The sequence below is a fragment of the Hyperolius riggenbachi genome, chromosome 10 (assembly GCF_040937935.1).
Source record: "Hyperolius riggenbachi isolate aHypRig1 chromosome 10, aHypRig1.pri, whole genome shotgun sequence".
Lineage (NCBI taxonomy): Eukaryota > Metazoa > Chordata > Amphibia > Anura > Hyperoliidae > Hyperolius > Hyperolius riggenbachi.
The window spans coordinates 274,439,676-274,462,107 of NC_090655.1; the positions used below are offsets into that span (position 1 = coordinate 274,439,676).

At 47.4% G+C, this 22,432-nt stretch overlaps 1 protein-coding gene across 1 annotated transcript in view; it reads left to right on the top strand.

The window, feature by feature from the left end:
• Positions 1-11,463, top strand: part of LOC137537214 (zinc finger protein 27-like) — a 74,204-nt gene extending 62,741 nt beyond the window's left edge. The window contains exons 10-11 of the mRNA XM_068259316.1: positions 1,346-1,411; positions 9,970-11,463. Of these exons, the coding sequence (XP_068115417.1) occupies positions 1,346-1,411; positions 9,970-11,357 (1,454 nt within the window). The 3' untranslated portion in view covers positions 11,358-11,463. The remainder of the gene's footprint in view (positions 1-1,345; positions 1,412-9,969) is intronic.
• Positions 11,464-22,432: the final 10,969 nt, after the last annotated feature.

The window sequence follows — 22,432 nt, forward strand, 5'->3', positions numbered from 1 at the left end:
AGTAGGGGTGACTTAGTGTTACCAGTCAGTAATAAGCTGATAATGGTCACTGTACATTACTGTACACAGATTGGTCACAGTAGGGGTGACTTAGTGTTACCAGTCAGTAATAAGCTGATAATGGTCACTGTACATTACTGTACACAGATTGGTCACAGTAGGGGTGACTTAGTGTTACTGGCCTGTAATACGCTGATCATGGTCACTGTACATTACTGTACACAGATTGGTCACAGTAGGGGTGACTTAGTGTTACCAGCCTGTAATATGCTGATCATGGTCACTGTACATTACTGTACACAGATTGGTCACAGTAGGGGTGACTTAGTGTTACTGGTCTGTAATAAGCTGATAATAGTCACTGTACATTACTGTACACAGATTGGTCGCAGTAGGGGTGACTTAGTGTTACTGGCCTGTAATACGCTGATCATGGTCACTGTACATTACTGTACACAGATTGGTCACAGTACAGGGTGACTTAGTGTTACCAGCCTGTAATAAGCTGATAATGGTCACTGTACATTACTGCATACAGATTGGTCACAGTAGGGGTGACTTAGTGTTACTGGTCTGTAATAAGCTGATAATAGTCACTGTACATTACTGTACACAGATTGGTCACAGTAGGGGTGACTTAGTGTTACTGGCCTGTAATAAGCTGATAATGGTCACTGTACATTACTGTACACAAATTGGCCACAGTAGGGGGTGACTTAGTGTTACTGGCCTGTAATAAGCTGATAATGGTCACGGTACATTCCTTTTTTATTTTTATTTTTATTTTTTTACTAATTCAGCTCTACATTGCCAGACCCAACTGCAGGCTTCATTGACACACTCCTTATTGTCTGGCTGTTAGTTTGCATCTTACATATATATATTAATAGGAGGCGCTAGACAATTATTCTATTATCACACTTCACCTAGGTTTCTTTCACCCCTGTTGCTCCTTCAGCAAGGGGGACCCCTTGATTGGTTCCAGATATAAGCGATAGTAAATTAAGTGGTGCTAGGAATATAATGTTAATTCACAATTTATTTCATAAAAGGTAGGTTGATGTACATACAGGTGAAGTGCACTTCCATTAAGAAAAAACAATATACAATACTCCCTTAAGCTGCATATATATGTATATCGTTCGGTCTGAATCAGCCTATATCTGATAGTACACTCATGCACTCTTCAAGCATTCATGGGCATCTGGCAATATTCAAAAAATACTATTTCCTTAAAAAGCAAGCCTTTGTATGCCTTGTTATATTCTGTTCCAATGCAAATTTAAGTTCATGCATATATAAAAGTTTTTCATTTAGGATAAAAAGTTTTTTTTTATATGCGTAGAAACTGGGACTGGAGGACCCGGAACTACCAGCCGGAGCATGGGGTTGTATAGCATATCTGCCAAAAGTAAGAGCAGCAGTGCTGCAATATCTAAATCTGCCTTAAAGTACAGCATACCTGTAACACACAAGTATATGGGACTAAGGGCTCGTTTCCACTATAGCGAATCCGCATGCGGGCACGGCACGCGGATTCGCATAGTCAATGTAAGTGGATTGGGCTGTTTCCACTTGTGCGGCGGCGGGAGCGTTTTTCGGTGCGGCAGAAATCTGCACGGCAGAGCCGTCAGATTTCGCGTGCGGGAGGAATGCGGGCGAATTGCCGCTAATGCATTTAATAGGGAAATCGCATGCGGATTTCCCCGCGATTTCGCGTGCGATTTCGCATGGTTTGCTATGGAGCTTTACTCAGGCAGCGACATGGTTAAATTCGCCTGGCTCCTTGCCATGCGAAATCGCATGCGAAATCGCGGCTAAATCCGCATGCGGAAACGCGGCCGCATGCGATTTCTTCTGCGGTGGAATCCAGGCGATTCCGCACTGCAACAGTGGAAACGAGCCCTCAGAGAGATGGACTGTGTATAACCACGAATACCATAGACCCTATCTGAGGAATCTGCAGTGTGGAACATTGAGGAACCCAATAACATTTAAAGCGGATCCGAGATGAAACGCTAACTATAACAAGTACAGTATAATTTGGCGTATAAGACTACTTTTTAACCCTTGAAAATCATCTGAAAAGTCAGGGGTCGTTTTATACGCTGGGTGTCATTGATGTCAGGTGATACGCCTTATCCTGTTACAAAAGAGGGAAACCGAGAGCCCGATATAGTGTAGTATGTACTATAATAATAGGGTATATGAAAGAGTACAATATGAGTATATACTCACAAGACAGGGTTACCTCCAGGCAACCACTGGATAGGCAGGTGAGGAGATTGTCCTGTCCCCACTCAGGAATAAAAAGTCGCTCTCTGTAGACTGGAAGAAAGCGGTATCCCCCTCCAACAAGGGTGGATAATAAGTGCTACTTAGAAAGAACATAGGCGCCAACAGGATAAAAGCAGGCAATAAAAGGTATAAAAGTGCTATGGAGGCAGCGGTGGACTTACCTTCTGTAAGCAGACACTAAACTGTCAATTCAAATAAATACATTTTATTGGCATACTCCAAAAACGGTCGCAACGTGTTTCACGGGAACAGACCCGCTTCTTCAGACAGTAAACATAGGAGCATACAACTGGGGACAAAGGTGGAGATTGGTGCACATCAGAACCAAATGTAGTATTCGTAATAGAAACAAACATTATTTGGATTTGAAAGGAGCTTTTAGTTGTGGGCACTGTTTGTTTAACCACTTCGCATCCAGACCTTGTTTTCCCCTTATTGACCAGAGCAGTTTTGACGCTTTAGCGGTGTCCCTATTCAATCAGCAATAACTTTATCCCTACTCACTACACCTAAATGATCTATATATCGTTTTTTTCAAGACAAACCAGGCTTTCAATGGGGGGTATTTAGTCCCAAGAACAATTTTGTTTTCTAGGCATTTTAATTGAAAAAAGGGAACAAAAATTAAAAAAATGCATTATTTCTCAGTTTTTAACAATTCCAGTTTAAAAATAAAAAGTACCACAGTTTATAAAACCATTCCACCAGTTAATGTCCCCCCTAATATAGTCAGATGTGCCCCGAGTATCAGCCCAACCTTCCCAGTTTAGCCAGATGTGACCCCAATATCGGCACCCCGGTATAGTCAGATGTGTCCCATGTATCTACCACCCCCCAGTACAGAGAGACAGTAACGCCGCCAGGATTGGCACCCCTCATTATAGGCAGTTGTGTCCCCCGGATAAAATTTCCCCCTTTATAGCCATATGTACCCCCAGAATTGCCCCCCCCCCCCCCACCAATTATAGCCAGATGTGCCCCCAGTATTAGGTTACCCCCTCCCCCAGATAATCAAATGATCCCCCATTGTCAGATGTCATCCCCCCCAGTTACCCAGATGCCTGGCAGTTTTTTGCACCCCCAACCCCCCCCCCCCCCAGTGTGGGTAGCCAGATGTATGACCCCCCCCCCCATTAGGCAGCCCCTCCGTGCACAGATGCTAAAAAAATGTAAATAAAGCCACCTCTCTCACCTTACCTCGTTCCAGCGACGAGCCTGCAGCCCGAGCATCCGCTCCCAGCTCTGATCTCAGCCGCGTATTGCCGGTGACCCGGGTCCCGGCTTGATGACGTCATCAAGCCGGGACCCGGGTCACCGGCAATACGCGGCTGAGATCAGAGCTGGGATCGGATGCTCAGGCTGCAGGCTCATCGCTGGAACGAGGTAAGGTGAGAGAGGTGGCTTTATTTACATTTTTTTTAGCCATCTGTGCACGGAGGAGGGGGAGATGAAGGATCACGCTGTTTGTTACAGCGGTGATCGTTCATCCGCGGGGGGTCACTAATTGGCTACAAGGGAACATGTTCCCTTTTGCCAATTAGTAAGGCAACCGACAGTGCCAGGGGGTGCGCTCTGAAGCGCACCTGTCCCTGCACAAAAGGGCTTAAGGCAGGTCAGTATATCTACGTGGCTGTGGCTTGGAGAGTGCCACAGCTGACGTAGATATACTGTAGTGGTGGGGAAAGTGGATAATTGGTATATGTGTAGCCAAAAAAATAAATAAATGTGTAAACACATCATAGTTAGAACGTGAGTGGAAAGTAAGGTAGGAGGGGGGGGGGTCAAGCGGTGAGGGACGAAGGGGGGGGGAGGTGCGGGTTTGGGGTTAAGGAAAAGTGGAGTGTCAAAACATATGACTGCGCAATGTAAAATAGGAGCAAGGTGCGGGGGCTCTGTAGAGTGGAAAAAAAAAGGGGTGTATGGGCTCATTATAGGCATAGACAGTGTATAGAGTAGGTATATATTAAGAAGAAAAACTCACCAGCATAAGGTCCTGATAACACCAGGCGCCTCTGTAGCGTGCTTTTGTGAATTTGTGGTTTAAATAGTGCTGTATTCCCGCCCTGCCGTCAATCAGTATGGGGGAGGGGGGGGGGGTTTCAACAGACTCCCGCCAGGCGGGTGCGACTATGAACGTCGCACCATAATGTGTATGCACCCATAAGCACGGTGCGACCTTAACCACCTGAGCGGTCTGGACGAGCTCAGCTCGTCCAACACCGCCGGAGGCTGCCGCTCAGGCCCTGCTGGGCCGATTTGAACGAAATAAAAAGCAGCACACGCAGCCGGCACTTTGCCAGCCGCGTGTGCTACCTGATCGCCGCCGCAGCGCGGCGATCCGCCGCATGCAGCGGCGAAAGACGGTCCCCCCAGCCGCCTGAGCCCAGCGTAGCCGGAACAAACAGTTCCGGCCAGCGCTAAGTGCTGGATCGGAGACGGCTGACGTCAGGACGTCGGCTGACGTCCATGACGTCACTCCAGAGGTAATCAAAACAAGGAAGGCTGCTCATTGCGGCCTTCCTTGTTTATTCTGGTCGCCGGAGGCGATCAGAATTACGGATCCGGAGCGCCCTCTAGTGGGCTTTCATGCAGCCAACTTTCAGTTGGCTGCATGGAATAGTTTTTTTTTTATTTAAAAAAAACCCTCCCGCAGCCGCCCTGGCGATCTTATTAGAACGCCAGGGTGGTTAAGGTCGCATTCATGTATTATTTGTATTAGAAGTGGTGCGAAGATAACGTCGCACCATGCGCAAGAAAAAGGAAAAGAAAAGGGATTGGTAACCATGGTAACAGGACCAATCCAACCAGTCAGTCGCCTATATACTGGGTACCACATACTGTACAGCACCAGTATCTGTTCATACATAGCACCAGTATATGATGTTTTTTACATTTTTATTTGGTGTGCATTGGAAGAGGTGGGAATTCTTATACGGCGAGTATATCCCAAACTCTATATTTTAACTGGAAAAGTTGGGGGGTCGTCTTATGCGCCCAGTCGTCTTATACTCTGGAATATACGGTAACTTGTCTATATATCTAATCTAAAGTTTAGATCGTTTACACCGCAAATCTAGCTGCAAACAGCTTCAACAGTTTATGATAAATTCTTCCTGTGATACAGTGACAGCGGCCATGTTCTGTTTGTCACAAGCTGAGGGCTGGAGATGCTATCAGTTTGCCTGTGTGTAATGTGACAAATTCAGTCCCCTCTCTTCCTCCCTCCTTGCCTCTGCAATCTCTGGATAGTAACCGCCTCCTCCTGCTAAGACTTAGTTCCCATAATCTCTTGCTACAGTGCCTTGGCATTCTGAAAAAGCTGTGGGTGAGGCTTGTTTAGTTTATAGGGAATTAGAGTATTAGAGTATTAATCACCTTAGCGGTATGGATGAGCTCAGCTCGTCCATGACCGACGCGGTTGATTGCTCAGCCCCTGGTGGGTTGTTCTTTACAATTTTTTTTTTAAACACGCAGCTAGCACTTTGCTAGCTGCGTGTTTTATCCGCTTGCCGCCAATCTGTCGTTACGTGCCGCGAAAGAGGGCCCCCCCCCCCCCAGACCCATTGTGCAGCCTGGCCAATCACCGCCAGGCTGCGCTAAGGGGTGGATCAGGACTCCCCCTGACGTCATGATGTCAATGAGGTCATTCCGATCGTCGCCATGGCGATGAGGGAAGCCCTAACAGAAAATCCTGTTCAGGGCGTGATTTCCTCTTGGGTATGATCGCCGGCGATGATTGGAGGGGTGGGAGGGATGCCGCAGGGAGGGGGGAATCATGTAGCTAGCGCTAGGCTAGCTACATGATTTAAAAATAACAATAGGTGAAAAAAAACCACCTGCGGCTGAGCGCCGCAAAAAAATTAAACGCCAGGGTGGTTAAAACAAAACAAAAAAAGTATTTGGCTTGAGGAATGCCCTATAAACTATATGAAAGGAACACAATTATGCAATTATGCAATGAGTAAAAGTTTATCTCGGATCCACATTTAAGGAATCCTTACATAGAAGCGTTGGATTATCATTCTAATTTTTTTTTCTACTGACATAATATATATATAAGCCAAGGGATGAGCAGCACAAACCGAATTTTATGCAATACTATGCAAAGCATGCACGCAGCACTGGAGAACTCCAATCTCCATAAGAAATATATAAATACAGAGGGTGCTGCAGCACACAACAGGAAAATAGTGACAGGGGCTCTTGGTTACGCTTTAACGTGTTTAAGCTCACCAACTGCGCCAAAGTGTCCCCGATCTGGTGAGTCCTACTCTAACCAGGCAAAAATGCTAGTTTTTATCAGCGTTCTAGTGGGAACCATGCCAAAAGCCCAGGGGTCAGCTAAGTGGGAGAAATGAAATGCATGCTTTGCATAGTATTGCATAAAATTCGGTTTGTGCTGCTCATCCCTTGGCTTATGTTATTTTCCCCTGTGAGCGTGCATAACCACGCCCACCTCTAGCACAGTTAAGCATATAAATGAGCGGTGCTCATAGTTCAGTTAGTAGCTAGTAGAAGGTGAGGTGTTTTTAATTTCATTTCTCCCATTTAGCTGACCCCTGGGCTTTTGGCATGGTTCCCACTAGAACACTGATTAAAACTAGCATTTTAGAGTAGGACTCACCAGATTGGGGACACTTTGGCGCAGTTGGTGAGCTTAAGCGCGTTAAAGCGTAACCAAGAGCCCCTGTCACTGTTTTCCTGTTGTGTGCTGCAGCCCCTCTGTACTTGTATGTGTATGTGTATGTATATATATATATATATATATATATATATATATATATATATATATATATGCAGCTTAATGGAGTAATGGAGTATTGTATATTGTTTTTTCTTAATGGAAGTGCATTTCACCTGTATGTATATCAACCTACCTTTTTATTCCTTTTATGAAATAAATTGTGAATTAACATTATATTCCTAGCTCCACTTTATTTACTATCGTGTATATATAGTTTGCATCATAGTTCGCTTGTATTCAGTATATTCATTCGTTATTTTGTAATCAAAAAAAGCTTGTTTAAACACAAGAAGAGAAAAAGCAGAGAAAGAAATAAGAGAGTAAAAAACGGGAAAGAGAGGAAAACAAAAGACCACAAAGATTACATCTGTAACCCCCCTCCCCCCCCCCCTTTCTATTCATACTGATTTGCATGCTGTACACCCACATCCCACTGGCTACCTTTCTGCCAGTTAGTCAGATACCTTGCAGTCTCTTCCAACTTCCTTTCACACTAGCCAGCCTAATCCCTTCCCCCCACCCCCCTCCTTTTCCATCCTCCGCTCTCTTATTACCCATTCTCTTCTGATATCTGGTCTCTCCAAGTATCTCTTAAGCCTAATTTTGTTCTACCCTCTTTTAGTCCTTCCATTTCTGTCTCCTCAAGAACAGATTCTTCCCAGAAATCACAATGCAGACAGACAGCTCTGATGGTTCCTTACTTTTCCACTTCTGGGCTATTATGTTACGTGCCACCATGCTTCCAATTTCCCTCAGCACTCTTAAAGTAGATCTGAGATAAACTTTTACTCATTGCATAGTTGTGTTCCTTTCATATAGTTTATAAGGCATCCCCCAAGCTGAATACTTTTTTTGGGGGGGGGGGGGGGATTAGTACTCTAATTCCCTACAAACTAAACAAGCCTCGCCCACAGCTTCTCTGAGCTTTAGTGACAAGGGCTTATGGGAGCTCAGTCTGGGCAGGAGGCGGTTACCAGCCAGAGATTTCAGAGGCAGACGGCAGGAGAGAGGGGAGTGAAGTTTTCACAGGCTGAGGGCCGGAGATACAGATCAGCTTGCCTTTGTGTAATGTGACAAACAGAACATGGCCACTCACATTACATTACAGGAAGCAATTATCATAAACTGTTGAAGCTGTTTGCAGCTAGATATGCTGTGTAAACTATCTAAACTTTTTAGATAGGATATATAGACAAGTTGCTTGTTATAGTTAATTTTTCATCTCGGATCCACTTTAAAGTGACACTACCATTTATTTAATCTACTGTATTTATTGTTTACATCACATACACCAATCAATTACAGTTGCCACGATTAGAACCGTATATATTTTCTTTGATTGGTGTGAGGTTTACTTCCGTTTAATAAAGGGGATTGGTTAATTGTTGCTGTAATTTACGATCTATAGTACTTTATACTGCACATCACATACACCAACCTTTACAGTTACTATTTTTCTGACATTGTCCTGGTTGTAACCATTTGCATATTCCTGGCTGGTGTGAAGTATACTAATTGATTATTGCTAATAATTATATATGCGGAGTTCCCTGGGGCCACGCCTTGTTTTAAGATGAGTTTATCGCATCCCTTGTTATACTATATCCAATAAAGATTGATATTTATCGCATGCTGGCTATCGGTTGTACATACGTCTGGCTAACTAGCCGTAGAATTATTTGAGGAGGTCTATTCTCATTATTTCTTGCTAACTGTTAATGGCAGAGGCCTCAAACCTGCTACAGTCGGTCATTGGGTTACTGGTGTTCAAATTCTGAAAAGGGGGCGGAGTCACAAACAGCCAATCAGCTTTTGTTTGATTTTAATGGGAAAATTTAAACTGCTTCCGTTCTCCATACATATTTGTCCAATGTCGGGTCTTCAGCTAATATATCATATAAATATAAGCATTATATGATATAGTTTAGAATATAGTTGATAACAAATTGCATATGTACCTTGTTTCAGTCTCCCTGATTGTGTCACCCTGGAGGTAAGCCAGCTCCTCTGTCTTCATTTTATTGGTTTATACAATTGTATCAGTTCCGGGTGCCTCTTTCCCCCTTTGCATTGTCACCTCCTCACCAGGAGGGCTCGGGCTCCAGCTTGGGCCACCAGGCCTGTCCCACCAACTATAGCTTTATCAGGAGTGTGACCAAGACCTAGAGGAAGCCCTGGTGAGCCGAGTGCAGACTGATTCCTTCACATGCCTATATGGCTGGTGCCCTAAAAAGCAGCCTTATGTTGTGAGTTTCCCTTCACACTCCACAAATCACCAGCTCAGCATTAATACTTCACAATCTGGGCTCCCTTTGTCTCTGTATATTTTATAAGGTGATGAACATCTTATCTCTCAGATAAGGATACAGCGGTAATAAGAATGTGTAAGTGACACCACATTACTCTACACACATAACACAGATCTCTTGCTATAAGTACATATAGGTCTGTTGTCACAGGAGTAACACATTGCTTCCATTGTCTCAGCAAGCTCTACAACTTACTGCTTCTCAATGTATGGCTAATGCTTTAGCTGCAGAGAGGGTCACTGAGATGCAAATAAGTCTGACTTGTATGCAAATGTAATGCAATTTTTATGCAGATAATCACCTTTGTCAGGAAAGGTTTCATTGGCTGAATTCCAAACTACATAAAATTAGCATGTAAACCAAAGTTCTAGTAATGGAATTGGCCACCTGATATGAGCACAACCTTCTGCAGTTCTCTGTCAGGCTGATGACATGTGATGGTCAGTGATATGCAAATAGCTTAAATGCAAATGCAGCTGCTGCATTTGGACCATTTCTAATCTGCATATACTTTGCATCAACTTGGAATTATCAGCAGCTCACTGACCATCCTTCATGATAATTGCTCCTCCCCTCAGAATTCTCTAACAGGAAGTAATGATGATTCTCTATTTGCAGGGCGGAGTCCCGTCATCAGGAACCTCTCAGAGACTCGTCTCTCTGTATCCACAGACTGTACAACGGATGGTGATGTCACTGGACAAGAGTCTCCTGCAGATGTCCTGGTTACCCCAAATATTCCCCCAGAATCCCCTCACCTGTCTAACCCTAAGGGGCCTCATACCCAGCACAGCTCTCCCCCTGCTGGAGGGTCTTATTCCTGTTCTATATGTCGGAGATGTTTTGTTCGGAAATCATATTTTGTTAGACATGAGAGATCTCACACTGGTGAGAAGCCCTATCCATGTGCTGAGTGTGGGAAACGGTTTGTTTGGAAATCACGTCTTTTTAGACATGAGAGCTCTCACACTGGTGAGAAGCCCTATCCATGTGCTGAATGTGGAAAATGTTTTGGGAGCAAAGCAAACCTTGTCTTGCATGAGAGATCTCACGTTGGGGAAAAGCCCTATTCATGTGCTGAGTGTGGGAAATGTTTTGGACGTAAGTCACATCTTTTCACACATAAGAGATCGCACACTGGTGAGAAGCCATATTCATGTACTGAGTGTGGGAAATGTTTTGGTAATAAATCGAACCTTGTTAAACATGAGAAATCTCACACTGATGAGAAACCCTATCCATGTACTGAGTGTGGGAAATGTTTTGCACAGAAATCACATCTTGTCAACCACGAGAGATCTCACACTGGTGAGAAGTCTCATTCATGTGCTAAGTGTGGGAAATGTTTTGGACGTAGGTCACAGCTTGCCAGACATGGGAGATCTCACACTGGTGCGAAGCCCTATTCGTGTGCTGAGTGTGGCAAATGTTTTGCACATAAATTGCAGCTTGAAATTCATGAGAGTTCTCACACTGGTGCGAAGCCCTATTCATGTGCTGAGTGTGGCAAATGTTTTGAACAGAAATCACATCTTGTTATACATAAGAGAACTCACACTGGTGAGAGGCCCTATTCATGTGCTGAGTGTGGGAAATGTTTTGCACAGAAGTCAGATCTTGTCAGACATGTGAGATCTCACACTGGTGAGAAGCCCTATTCATGTGTTGATTGTGGGAAATGCTTTACATTAAGCTCAAGCCTTGTTAAACATTGGAGATCTCACACTGGTGAGAAGCCCTATTCATGTGCTGAGTGTGGGAAATGTTTTGGGAATAAATCACACCTTGTTAAACATGAGAAATCTCACACTGGTGAGAAGCCCTATTCATGTGCTGAGTGTGGGAAATGTTTTGGGAATAAATCACACCTTGTTAAACATGAGAAATCTCACACTGTTGAGAAACCCTATCCATGTACTGAGTGTGGGAAAAGTTTTGCGCATAATTCAAAACGTGTTTCACATGAGAGAACTCATACTGCAAATAGCCCTAGTATCACTTGCTGAGTGTGGGAAATGTTTTGGGTGTAAATTACACTTTGTCACACATGAGAGAATTCACACTGGTGAGTAGCCCATTAAAGGAGTTCTCCGGGGGGGGGGGGGGAGGGGGGTTAAAATATAAACAGACACTTACCTGGGCCTTCTATAAACCCTTTGTAGCTGTAATGTCCCACGCCGTCTTCCTCTGATCCGCCGTTCCCCACCGCCGGCCCCAGTGTAGCGCGGCATCTCACTCAACTGCGGCTGGGCGGCCGTGGCTGTGCTTGTGCTCGCTCCCGCGCGCTTCATCGGGACAAGAAAACTTCTTATTACACAATAATTCCCCAGTGCCAGCGGCAGGGAATGGCAGATCGGAGGAGGACGGCGCGGGACATTACTGCTACAGGGGGCTGATGGAAGCCCCCCAGGTAAGTGTTTTCCTTTTATTTTCAAACTCCCCTGAAAAAAAGCCTTTTACAATCTCTAAAGTGAAATGACATGGAGATAAATATGGGCACATATAGTACTAAGCCTAGTTAGAACTTACCTGTGATCACTTTTTATATTTTCCATGGGAAGGGTTGATACATCAGGGTTAACGCAAATGAGGCAGATTCTGCTGTCACATGCAGCCACATCTCTCCTGAAGAGTAAATTAAAGCCTAAACACTTTTATTTGGCTTATCAAACACTCCTGATATCAAGAACAGTGTCCTCCCCAAGCCCTTTTAGCTAGGCGCTCTGCCCGATTGATTCTTGTCACCGCCCAGCTGTCTGTTCTCAGCAACAGGAATGAGCAGTGAATACTAATGAAGATGGGTGGGACACTCAGGCACAGCTCTCCCATCCTGCTAGTCAGCAGCAGGATGGGACACTCAGGCACAGCTCTCCCATCCTGCTAGTCAGCAGCAGGGTGTGAGAATGATGTGCACAGGGCAGCAGTGGCTCTGATTATCACCTTGTAACTGTGTATTTGTGATCTTTAAAGCATTTATAGCGTATAAACTTCTGAGCACGTTTGTTGTGCAGCAGACTGGCAGTACACCGCAATAGACCCTGACTTCTCTTCAGCTTTCCAGAGCACTGTATAACATTCTTCCTCCTTTGCATTCCTGGGATTCACTTATGTTTACTTTTTGTCAATCATGAACAATAAGTCCCAGGAATACAGATGCAAGTGCACACTACTGCTGTTTCCTCAGTCAGTCAGAGCATGTATTGTTGTGTGACAGCCCCAAATATTCATCATCTCCTACTTATGTCAGTTCCACTGGAGAAACAAAAGGCTTCTCTGCACATTTGTTTTAGGGCATCACTTGAGGGGAGAGCTGTCCTGCAATTGGGGGGCCCTCGGCAATTGCCCAGTTGGCCCATATGGAAGCGCTGACCCTGAATTTCCCTGTCCCGCCCCACCCGGCTGGGAAAAATTATGTCGAGAACACTGAAGAAAATGCTGAAAAGTGAATTATTCGTTTGTTTGGTGGGACCTGAATGAGTTAGATTTTATGTCACACTAAAATGGCTGCTTTGTAGAATTCAGAGTCAGAATTTAACCCTCTAATATTTAAAACAAGAATGTGGTAATATTAGAAGAATTTTTCCAGACTGTACTGAAGAAAGGAGATTTCCCTCATTCTGTCTCTCTGTAATTTTGTCTTACGGTCCAAAAAAAAAAAAGTGAACCAAATGTAATTTCTTTGTGTGCATCATTGGCTGAGCTTTTATGGAGAATTGAAAGTGAGAAAAATGCAATGAAAATAAAGTGAAAATAATAAATGAAACCCGGTTTCCTGAATGAATAAATTCCTAGTTGTGCACCTATAGATGGCATTTGTACTCCAACTCTTATGGGTGCTGTGTAGCAGGAAGTGAGCTCGGCCAGAGGCATTGTGGGTATTTGTAATATTCCGTCAGCCCGGTGGGATAGTATGGGGAGAATTGCCATATTTTCTGCTATATAAGATGCTCCAGAATATGAGACGCACCTCGGTTTAGTGGGCAAAAACCAAGGAAAAAAAATACTAAACCTGGTGCGTCTATATTCCAGGAGCGTCTTGTACATGTTCTCCCCCACTTGGTGTCCCCTATGTCCTTCTGTGTGCCTCATGTCTCCCTCATACGCAGTAGAGGAAACATATGGAGAAGCCGGGTGTCTGCAGTCCTCACGGCAGCCTGTATCGGGTAAGCCGCTGCCGACACCCAGGGGGGCAGGACATACAAGGGGAGGTAATGGGAGGGGGGGCACCGATAAGGGAGGAGACGAGGCACATGGGGTCACACTGCAGACACAGAGGCCGGGAATCCCCAAAATGGTGGTTCGTATCGACGAGCGTCCGTAAGTCGGGGTTTTCCCTGCCTTCGCCGTATAACACGCAGGGAATTTTTCTCCCCATTATTTGGGTCTGCATCTTATATGGCGCAAAATATGGAAGCAGTGGAGGAGAGAGAATCGCTGCTGGTCACCAGAGATCTGGGCATGTGCAGAAAGATGCACCCCTCATTCATTACATTTCATGCTGAATATCCCCCCAGCCAGGCCTCCTACAATCCCCCCATATAGAGAGTAGGGAGGGGACCCCCGTGCCACTTCTCTCATGGGGGGTCCCATGTGGGGGGTGGTTCAAACATACTGTGATAATCAGGAGTCCCGGGGTCCCCCCAGGGTTCTAGGGAACTCCTACAAAGTCTCTCCTCCCCCAACACACACACACACCAGCCAATCAGCTGCTCAGGTAGAGGAAAATGTCCTTACTGTGCATGTAACTCTCACCTGACGTGCTCAGCAGTGACTCTCTCTGTTCCCCAGGCAACATGTCATCACTTCCAACCCTTGGAGGGACATCAATTATGCAAGGAGGGAGGGGAACAGAAACAAAGTCCAGGAAAAAACTAAATAAATAAAAGGGGAGGAAGTAGGGGGCGTGGCCTAATGTGCAGTGAAGATGGCTGCATAGGAGACGAGCTCGGGGTTCGGGCTGCAGAAACTGGCTAAAGCCTACACCGCATCTGCCCTTCGCAGAGATGGAGGAAATGGTTACCATCACGGATCAGACAAAGAAAAGAAAGTAAGGAGGTCCGCCGGCTACAGAAGTTAACGGACTTCTTTACCAAAAGACATGTGCAGCCAGACAGGAAAGAGCATCAGCGTGTTCCCATCTTCAGCAGCTCTCACCTGCATCCACCGCAGCTCTCCCCGCTCACGCCGATTCCTCCTCTTCAGATGGGTCTCCCTCGGCCAGAAGCCTGCTGAAAGCCAGGCCTTGCAAGTCTGCCCCACAAGGTGTCACAGAGCAGGTAGGAGAACTCGGCGATCAGCAGGGATGCTCAAATATCCCTATCCTCGAATTCGGCAACCACGGCTGTTGGCCAAAAAAAATTGCCTCCGACGTGATTGGCTCCGGATTTTGATACGCGTCCACGCTTCGACGCGGATTTTTGGTCGTGAATGACGCAATCACGGCCGGATTCACAATCGTGATCCATATTTTCTTTTAAAGTTAATAGCAAAGCCCCCTATACATGTTGCAATCCCCCAAATTGCATGGATTATCAAGGTAATAAGGGGCTACAACTTCAACAAAAAAAAAAATTCCACAAAGTTTTTTTAGACTTTGAGAAAATGGATTTTAAAGTGAAATCAATGATTGAAATGTGGCTATTATTTGGTAATAAGTGGTTTTAAACAGGTGAGTCCCAATGGCACCTGGCGGTGATGGTACCACTGGAGGAGGATGAGTGGCCGACGCCACAAAAAAGATCCAGTGAGGTTTTATAATTTTTTTTCCTTGCGATAGCAATGGCATGACAGCAGAGTTGTCAGTGGACCCTGGCGTTGGGAACGCAGACTTAAGTAGCGAGTCGGGAGGACTAAGCGGTCAGTGCAGCAGCACAGAAGGACCATGGCAACTCACTGGTAGTACCACAGTTTTATAATGCTGCCCAAAAAATTAGATACATCCGTGGACCCGGGCAGTGGGAATGCAGACTTTTTAGTAACGAGTCAGGAGGACTAAGAGGTCAGTGCGGCAGCACAGAAGGACCATGGCAACTCACTGGTAGTACCACAGTATGATAGTGCTGCCCAAAACATTAGATGCATCCGTGGACCCGGGCAGTGGGAATGCAGACTTTAGTAGCCAGTCAGGAGGACTAAGAGGTCAGTGCGGCAGCACAGAAGGACCATGGCAACTCACTGGTAGTCTATAAATATATAGTCGGGCAGGGTCCTTTATATGGTGAAGGGCCAAAAACACAGTCCTTTTTATCGGGCAATCGGCCTCGCCCACTTAAACATATGTTTCTTTAGTGAAGGACTAATATTGAAAAAACTATAGTGCAATCTTGTAGAGCAAAAAATTAGAAAACTTTATTGACACATAGCAAAAAAAAACAAAAAACCTTAAAAGCGGTTCTTCAAATTCATAAAGCCAGTCTTCATATAATCAACCATGAGACAAGAGCTAATATTAAGAACTGACCGGTACTGTAGTTTGGCTTGATGAGTGTCTGTAACCTTTACATGCGTACGTTTTTGAGGCAACGACACATGTTCATTTCGGCTTTTTTTTATAGTATGAACACCCTTCATCAGGCCGTAATACACAATTCTGCACGGCTCAGCTAGTAGAGAAGAAGCCAGATGAATACAACAGCACAAGATAATATATGGCATCTGAACCAACCAGACGCACACACAGATGGCTTTCCCAATAGCCTATATGAATAAGCGAGGCTGCTATTCCGGGAGTCCACTGGAGGAGGATGAGTGGCCAACTCCACAAAAAAGATTTAGCGAGGTTTTCATAATTTTTTTTTTTCTTGCAGTGATAGCAATGACATGACAGCAAAGTTGTCAGTGGACTCACTGGTAGTACCACAGCCAAAAATGTACCAAGGGAGGCATGTTCTAACTTGCTTTGGAAAGGCAGGCATGGTTAACAAATTGCAGCAGCCACTTCATGTCCCCCTGTGACCGACAATAGTGGCCAGGGACTCGCCTTCCACCCAAGCCTGGTTGATTTTCAGGAAGGTGAGTTTGTCCACAGAGGCGTGGGAGAGCCGAGAGCGCTTCTCTGTGACCACGCCACCGGCCGCACTAAAGCATCTCTCTGAGAGGACACTGGAAGGAGGGCAGGATAGGAGTTCCAGGGCGTACTGGGAAAGCTCGCTCCAGATGTCCAGTCTCTTGACCCAGTACTCCTAGGGGTCCACGGGGCTGTCGGTGTCATTAAGCCCGCTGAATGACCCCATGTAGTCAGGCACCATGCTGGTCAGTCACTGCTGGTGCTGGTTGGAGGAGGATGCTGTGGCTGGCACCTCTGCTCTTGGCCGCTGCACTGCATACAGGCTCTTGCTTAGGCTCTTCAGATCTCCGGGGCGCCTGCTGCTGGTGGTGGTGGTGATTGTGCTGCTGGTTGACAGAGCAGTTACAGTGGGGGTGGAAGACTGGGGGAATGCTTCCAGTAGTCTTTGTACAAGGGCCTCTTGCAACTCCCTTGTCAAGAATCATGAAAACTTTATTTCGCCAAGCACGACTGGGTTGTGCCCGGAATTGGGTTTGGCATGTACAAGGCTGGTGTGGAACAGGGCATACAATAGAATAGAGTACAGACAACAGTATGGACATAAACATTGACATCAACAGAGTATGAGCTCACGTATGTACAGTTCGCAGAGTGCAAGTCATGTGCTACCGAATGCTACTTGCAGGGGGGCGCATGAAGAGAGAGATAGAGTTCATAGAGTTCAGTGATTTGAAAGCAGAGGGGAAAAAGCTGTTCCTGTGTCTTGGGTTTCTGGTGTAGATGGACCGGAATCGCCGACCTAAGGGGAGCCGACTGAAGAAGCGGAATCCCGGGTGAGACGGATCATTGACGATCCTCAAGGCTCTGGAGCGTAGTCTGGAGTTATAGAGTCGCTCCAGTGAGGGTAGTGGTTTTCCAATGATTTCTCAGCTGATCCTATGACCCTCTGTAGTTTGTGCCTGTCGCTGGTGGAGGAGCCAGCGTACCAGACCAGGATGGAGGAGCAGAGGACAGATTCAATTGTGGCTGTGTAGAAGCTCGTCAGAAGCCCCTGGGACATCCCAAACTTCGGCAGTTGGGGTAGGAAGAATAGCCTCTGCTGGGCTTTCCTCTGGGTAGATGTTGTGTTGGCCTTCCAAGTTAGGTCCTTGGAGATTGTGGTGCCTAGGACGTGTGCGCAGGGCACGCATTCCACCTCAGTGCCATCAATGCTGATTGGAGGTGGGGAGGGAGCGTGTCTTCTAAAATCAACAATCATCTCTACTGTTTTTGTGGTGTTGAGGACTAGACCGTTCTCTCTGCACCAGTGGCAAATTCTGTCAACCTGGTTTCGGTATTCCCACTCGTCATTCCCGGAGATGAGGCCAACTATGGTGGTGTCATCAGCAAACTTGATGACTTTGACTGAGTTCGCTGTGGACCTGCAGTTGTTGGTATACAAGGAGAATAAAAATGGCGACAGAACATAGCCTTGAGGAGCCCCAGTGTTGGTATACCTTGGTTGCGAGCTAATAGTGCCCAGCTTGACAGCCTGAGATCTGTTGCTTAGGGAGTCCGTGATCCACTGGCGTAGGGTGGGGTGGACCTTGAGGGCTGGCTGGTTCTCTTGTAGTATTTGGGGCTAATGGTGTTAAACGCCGAGCTGAAGTCAAGTAGGAGGATCCTGGCGTAAGAGCGTGGTCTATCTAGGTGTTCGTTGACAAGCTCCAGGCAAATGTTTATGGCATCATCAGTGGATCTGTTCGCTCTGTACGCAAACTGGAAGGGGTCCAGCAGTGCCTCGGTCGAGCGTTTTAGGAGGGGCAGAACCAGGCTTTCAAAGGTTTTCATGATAACAGATGTGAGAGCCACCGGCCTAAAGTTGTTGAGGTCAGAGACCCCCTGTTTTTTGGGGACAGGGATGATGGTGGACCTCTTGAAGCACGCTGGAACTTTGCCTTCCTGGATTGATTTGTTGAAGATGAAAGAGAGAACAGGAGCTAGCTGCTGTGCACAAGTTTTCAGACAAGCTGGTGACACACCATCCGGGCCTGTGGCTTTCTTCACGTTTAACCTTGACAGGTGCTGCAGGATGTCTTTCTCATTCACAGCCAGAGGGGGTAGGCTTGGCTGCAGGACCTCTAAGTTGGGGAAGGGAGCAGGAGGCTCTGGGGGCCCTGCTGATGACGCCAGGTTCTCCAATCTGCAATAGAAGTCACTAAGGCTCTCAGCAAGCTCGATGGTGGGAGTTGCATGCTGAGGGGGGGGGGGGCTTATAGTTCGTGGCGGCCTTAAGCCCCTTCCAAACGGCTTGTGAGTCCCTCGAGGAGAGGTTCTGTTCTAGTTTTGCTGCATAGTTCTTTTTTCACGGCCCTCCAGTTCCCTGTTTAGGGTGTTTTTCACCCTCCTATAGTCGTCCTGGTTGCCAACCTTGTACGCCAGTTCCTTGCTCCTCCTCAGGTGCTGTAGTTTGCTGGAGAACCACGGTTTGTCATTCGTGTAGTGCTTGCGAGTCTTCGTTGGTATGCAATAGTCCTCGCAGAAGCTGATGTACGAGGATATGTTGTCTGCCCACTCATCCAAATCTGGTGCTTCCAGGGCCTTCCAGTCCGTGCAGTCAAAGCAGGCTTGAAGTTGTAGTTTAACATCATCCGACCATACTTTGCTGGATTTTAGGACCGGTTTAGCGGTCTCCAGGCGCCTCCTGTAGGTGGGTATTAGGTGGATGAGGCAGTGATCAGATGAGCCTAGTGCTGCCCACGGGACGGCCTTGTATGCGTCTCTCATGGCCGTGTAGCAGTGATCTAGGGTGTTGGCATTCCTAGTGGGGAAGGTGATGTGCTGATGGAAGGATGGGAGCTCTTGTCTAAGGTTGGCTTTGTTAAAGTCCCCCAAGATGATGAACAGAGTCTGGAAGGGACGTCTCCCACTGCGTGACAGTGTCGCTGAGGACACTCAGGGCAGATCTGATGTCGGCATCAGGTGGGATATACACGCCAACGAGAACATAGGAAGAGAACTCTCTGGGGGAGTAAGCCGGCCTGCAGTTTACAATAAGGAGTTCAAGTTCCGGGTAGCATTTCCTGGCTAGTACAGAAGTGTACGAGCACCAGGCAAAGCAGATGTAGAAACAGATACCGCCTCCTTTCTTTTTGCCTGAAAGCATGCTATCACGGTCTGCTCAGACGAGGCTGTAACCTGGGAGATGTAGGGCGCTATCAGGGATATCTTCTTGTAGCCACGTTTCCTGAGGTGTTGCTGCCAAGCTCTCTCTTGTTGCTGAGGAGCCACAGTTCATCTAACTTATTAGGGAGGGAGCAGGCATTTGCGAGGACCGCAGGGAGGGCTGATCGCAGACCCTTTCTTCGCAGCCTCACACGGGCACCCGGCCTACAGCCTCTCCTTCGCTGGCAATTGCGGGGCCCTGACGCAGGGGAAGTGAGTTTTTGGACATGGCTCCACACAGATTCGAACAGGAGCCTGTCTACTGGGAGCAGGTCTGCACTTTTTTTCCCATTTTAGGAGCTGTGATCTGGAGTAGGTGGTACACGAGGGGTGGGGCGGCCCGGGAGGCATGAGGGAGAAACTGCCTCACCATCGACTGGGCATAGTGCAATAATCGTTCAAAGTAGTGCAATAATTGTCCAAATAGTGCAACAAGGACCATCATTAAGGCATACAGACCCCTATTTAGACCCTCCCCCACACAGTGGCTCTGCAGCACAGCCTATCTTGGAGCTCTGCTATGGTAGCAGTGCAATACAGTCTATTTGTGCCCCCGCTGCTTTCAACAGTTCGACACAGTCCATTTAGTGACCCCCTCCAACAATTTCAATGCAACACGGTCAGGAGCAGTTAACTGTGACCCCCCCCAGCAGTAACAGCACAACAGTCAGGAGCAGTTAGCCGTGACCCCCCCCCTCCCTGCAGTAGCAACACAACACGGTCAGGAGCAGTTAGGAGTGGGCAGGTGAGGTTTTTTAGAAAAAACACAGGGAGCAGGTATCCTAAGAGCGTTTCAGTTGCTTTCAGTGGTGCCACTGGTGTGAGGCAGGGGAGCGTGCAGGTAGCTTTACAGCAGTGAAGCAGCAGGCAACAGGTACAATGCATAAAGACACCAATTGCAAGAGAGTGGGCAAAGAGCTGTAAGAAAGCCCGACGAAAAAGCAAGGACCTCACCTAGCAACTGGGTGTGGATGGAGCAGTAGTCCTCTGCCTGCATCTATTTGGGGTCCTGGAGGCCCTGTTCCTGGCAGCAGCGATTTTACTCAGAGCTCCACGTGTCCCTCAGAACAGGCTGCTTCATTGTACATTTCCTGACTCAGCTCGGGGAGAGCTGGAGCAGAGGTCCCGGCTGACGGTTCCTGGTAGCGGTGGGCAGGCTGGGGCAGGCCAGGAGATGGCAGGTAAAGGAGCCACTGGTGGTGCAGGAGCGGAGGAGAGCAGCTGGCGGCGGCACTGTGATGGCTGATGCAGGAGCAGCGGTCACCGGCTGGAGGGAGCTGGAGCAGAGGTGGCTCTCGTCACCGGACCCTGGAAGCGGCAGGCCAGGAGCTGGCAGATAACGAGCGCCGCTGGCAGTGGAGGAGCCGTTGGGATGAGTGCCGATGAGTGGGCCGCAATGGCCGGCGGTGCTGGCTGGTCTGGTCCGAGTGGTTGGCGGAGTACCGTGATGCAGGCACGAAGGGGTGCACGTGTCAGCTTTTAGGCAGGGGCAGCAGGACCAGGTAGATCCATGACGGTGTGCTGGCTGCGGCGGGTAGATGATGAGCTTGCCACGTGGGTGGTCAGGAGTCAGACCATGAGTAGGCACCCAGCCAGACCCTCTGGCCTCGGCTTAGCTTGAGGCTGGGGGGCTGGAAGTCTGTCGCAGGCAGCAGGGGAGGCCCTAACTTAGACAAAACAAAAAAAGCTAAAAACTAAAGGAAAAACTAAAATCTAGTGGGAAAAGAGAACAAAACCACAGGAGCCCTGTGAGCCGAGGCAGCCTCACGGCACCATCTTAGGAAAGCAGCCGCCATCTTAGGAAAGCGGGTGTGCATTGCTCGGTGGTGGATGGTGTCATGAACTCTCCCAGCTTCCCCTTCAGACGTGGGTCCAGCATCAAGGTGATCCAGATGTCCTCCCTTGAATGCATCCGGATCACCCGGGGCTCCCTGCAAAGGCAGCGCAACATGTGCGCAGCCATGGGGAACAAGTGGGCATTGGCATCAGCAATATCATCTTCATCCTCGTCATCGTCCCGTACCATATTGCTGTCCTCTTCCTGTGCCATGTCCTCCTCCCAAATTCGCCATCCCCGTACAACGGCCGCGGCGCTCTGCTCTTCCTCCTCAGCATTAAGTTTAGGGACCTCCACCTCATTCACTATGTGTGAGCCCTCCTGTAAGCTGGACTGTGCTGCCATCTGATCCTGATCCAGCTGCCCCAGGGCTGCCTCCCCCTGTTACATCAAATCGCACATTGCCTGGCTGTAAATTAACATCAGGAGGTTCCATACAGCAGGTCGTGCAGCCCACATTGTCTCCAATGCACAACTGGGACATCACAGTTTTCAGCCCAGATATCTCAAAATTAAACTGTTTTTTTTCCAACAAAATACAGCTATTGTAGTGGCGTATTAGCTGGTGGCAGATTGGCAGCAGAAGATATAGTACTCTGTGGACCCTGGCAGTAGGAAACACAGGCTGAGACAGCAGCAGGAGGAGTAGATAGATGCAGCTATTGTAGTGGCGTAATAGCTGGTGGTGGCAGACTGGCAGCAGAAGATATAGTTATGTGTGGACCCTGGTGGTGGGAAACACAGACAGCAGCAGCAGGAGGAGTAGGTAGATGCAGCTATTGTAGTGGCGTAATAGCTGGTGGCAGTGGCAGCAGAAGATATAGTTTTGTGTGGACCCTAATGGTGGTGGGAAACACAGACAGCAGCAGCAGGAGGAGTAGGTAGATGCAGCTATTGTAGTGGCGTAATAGCTGGTGGCAGTGGCAGACTGACAGCAGAGGATACAGTTCTCTGTGGACCCTGGCAGTGGGAAACACAGGCTGAGACAGCAGGAGTAGGTAGATTCAGCTATTTTAGTGGCGTAATAGCTGGTG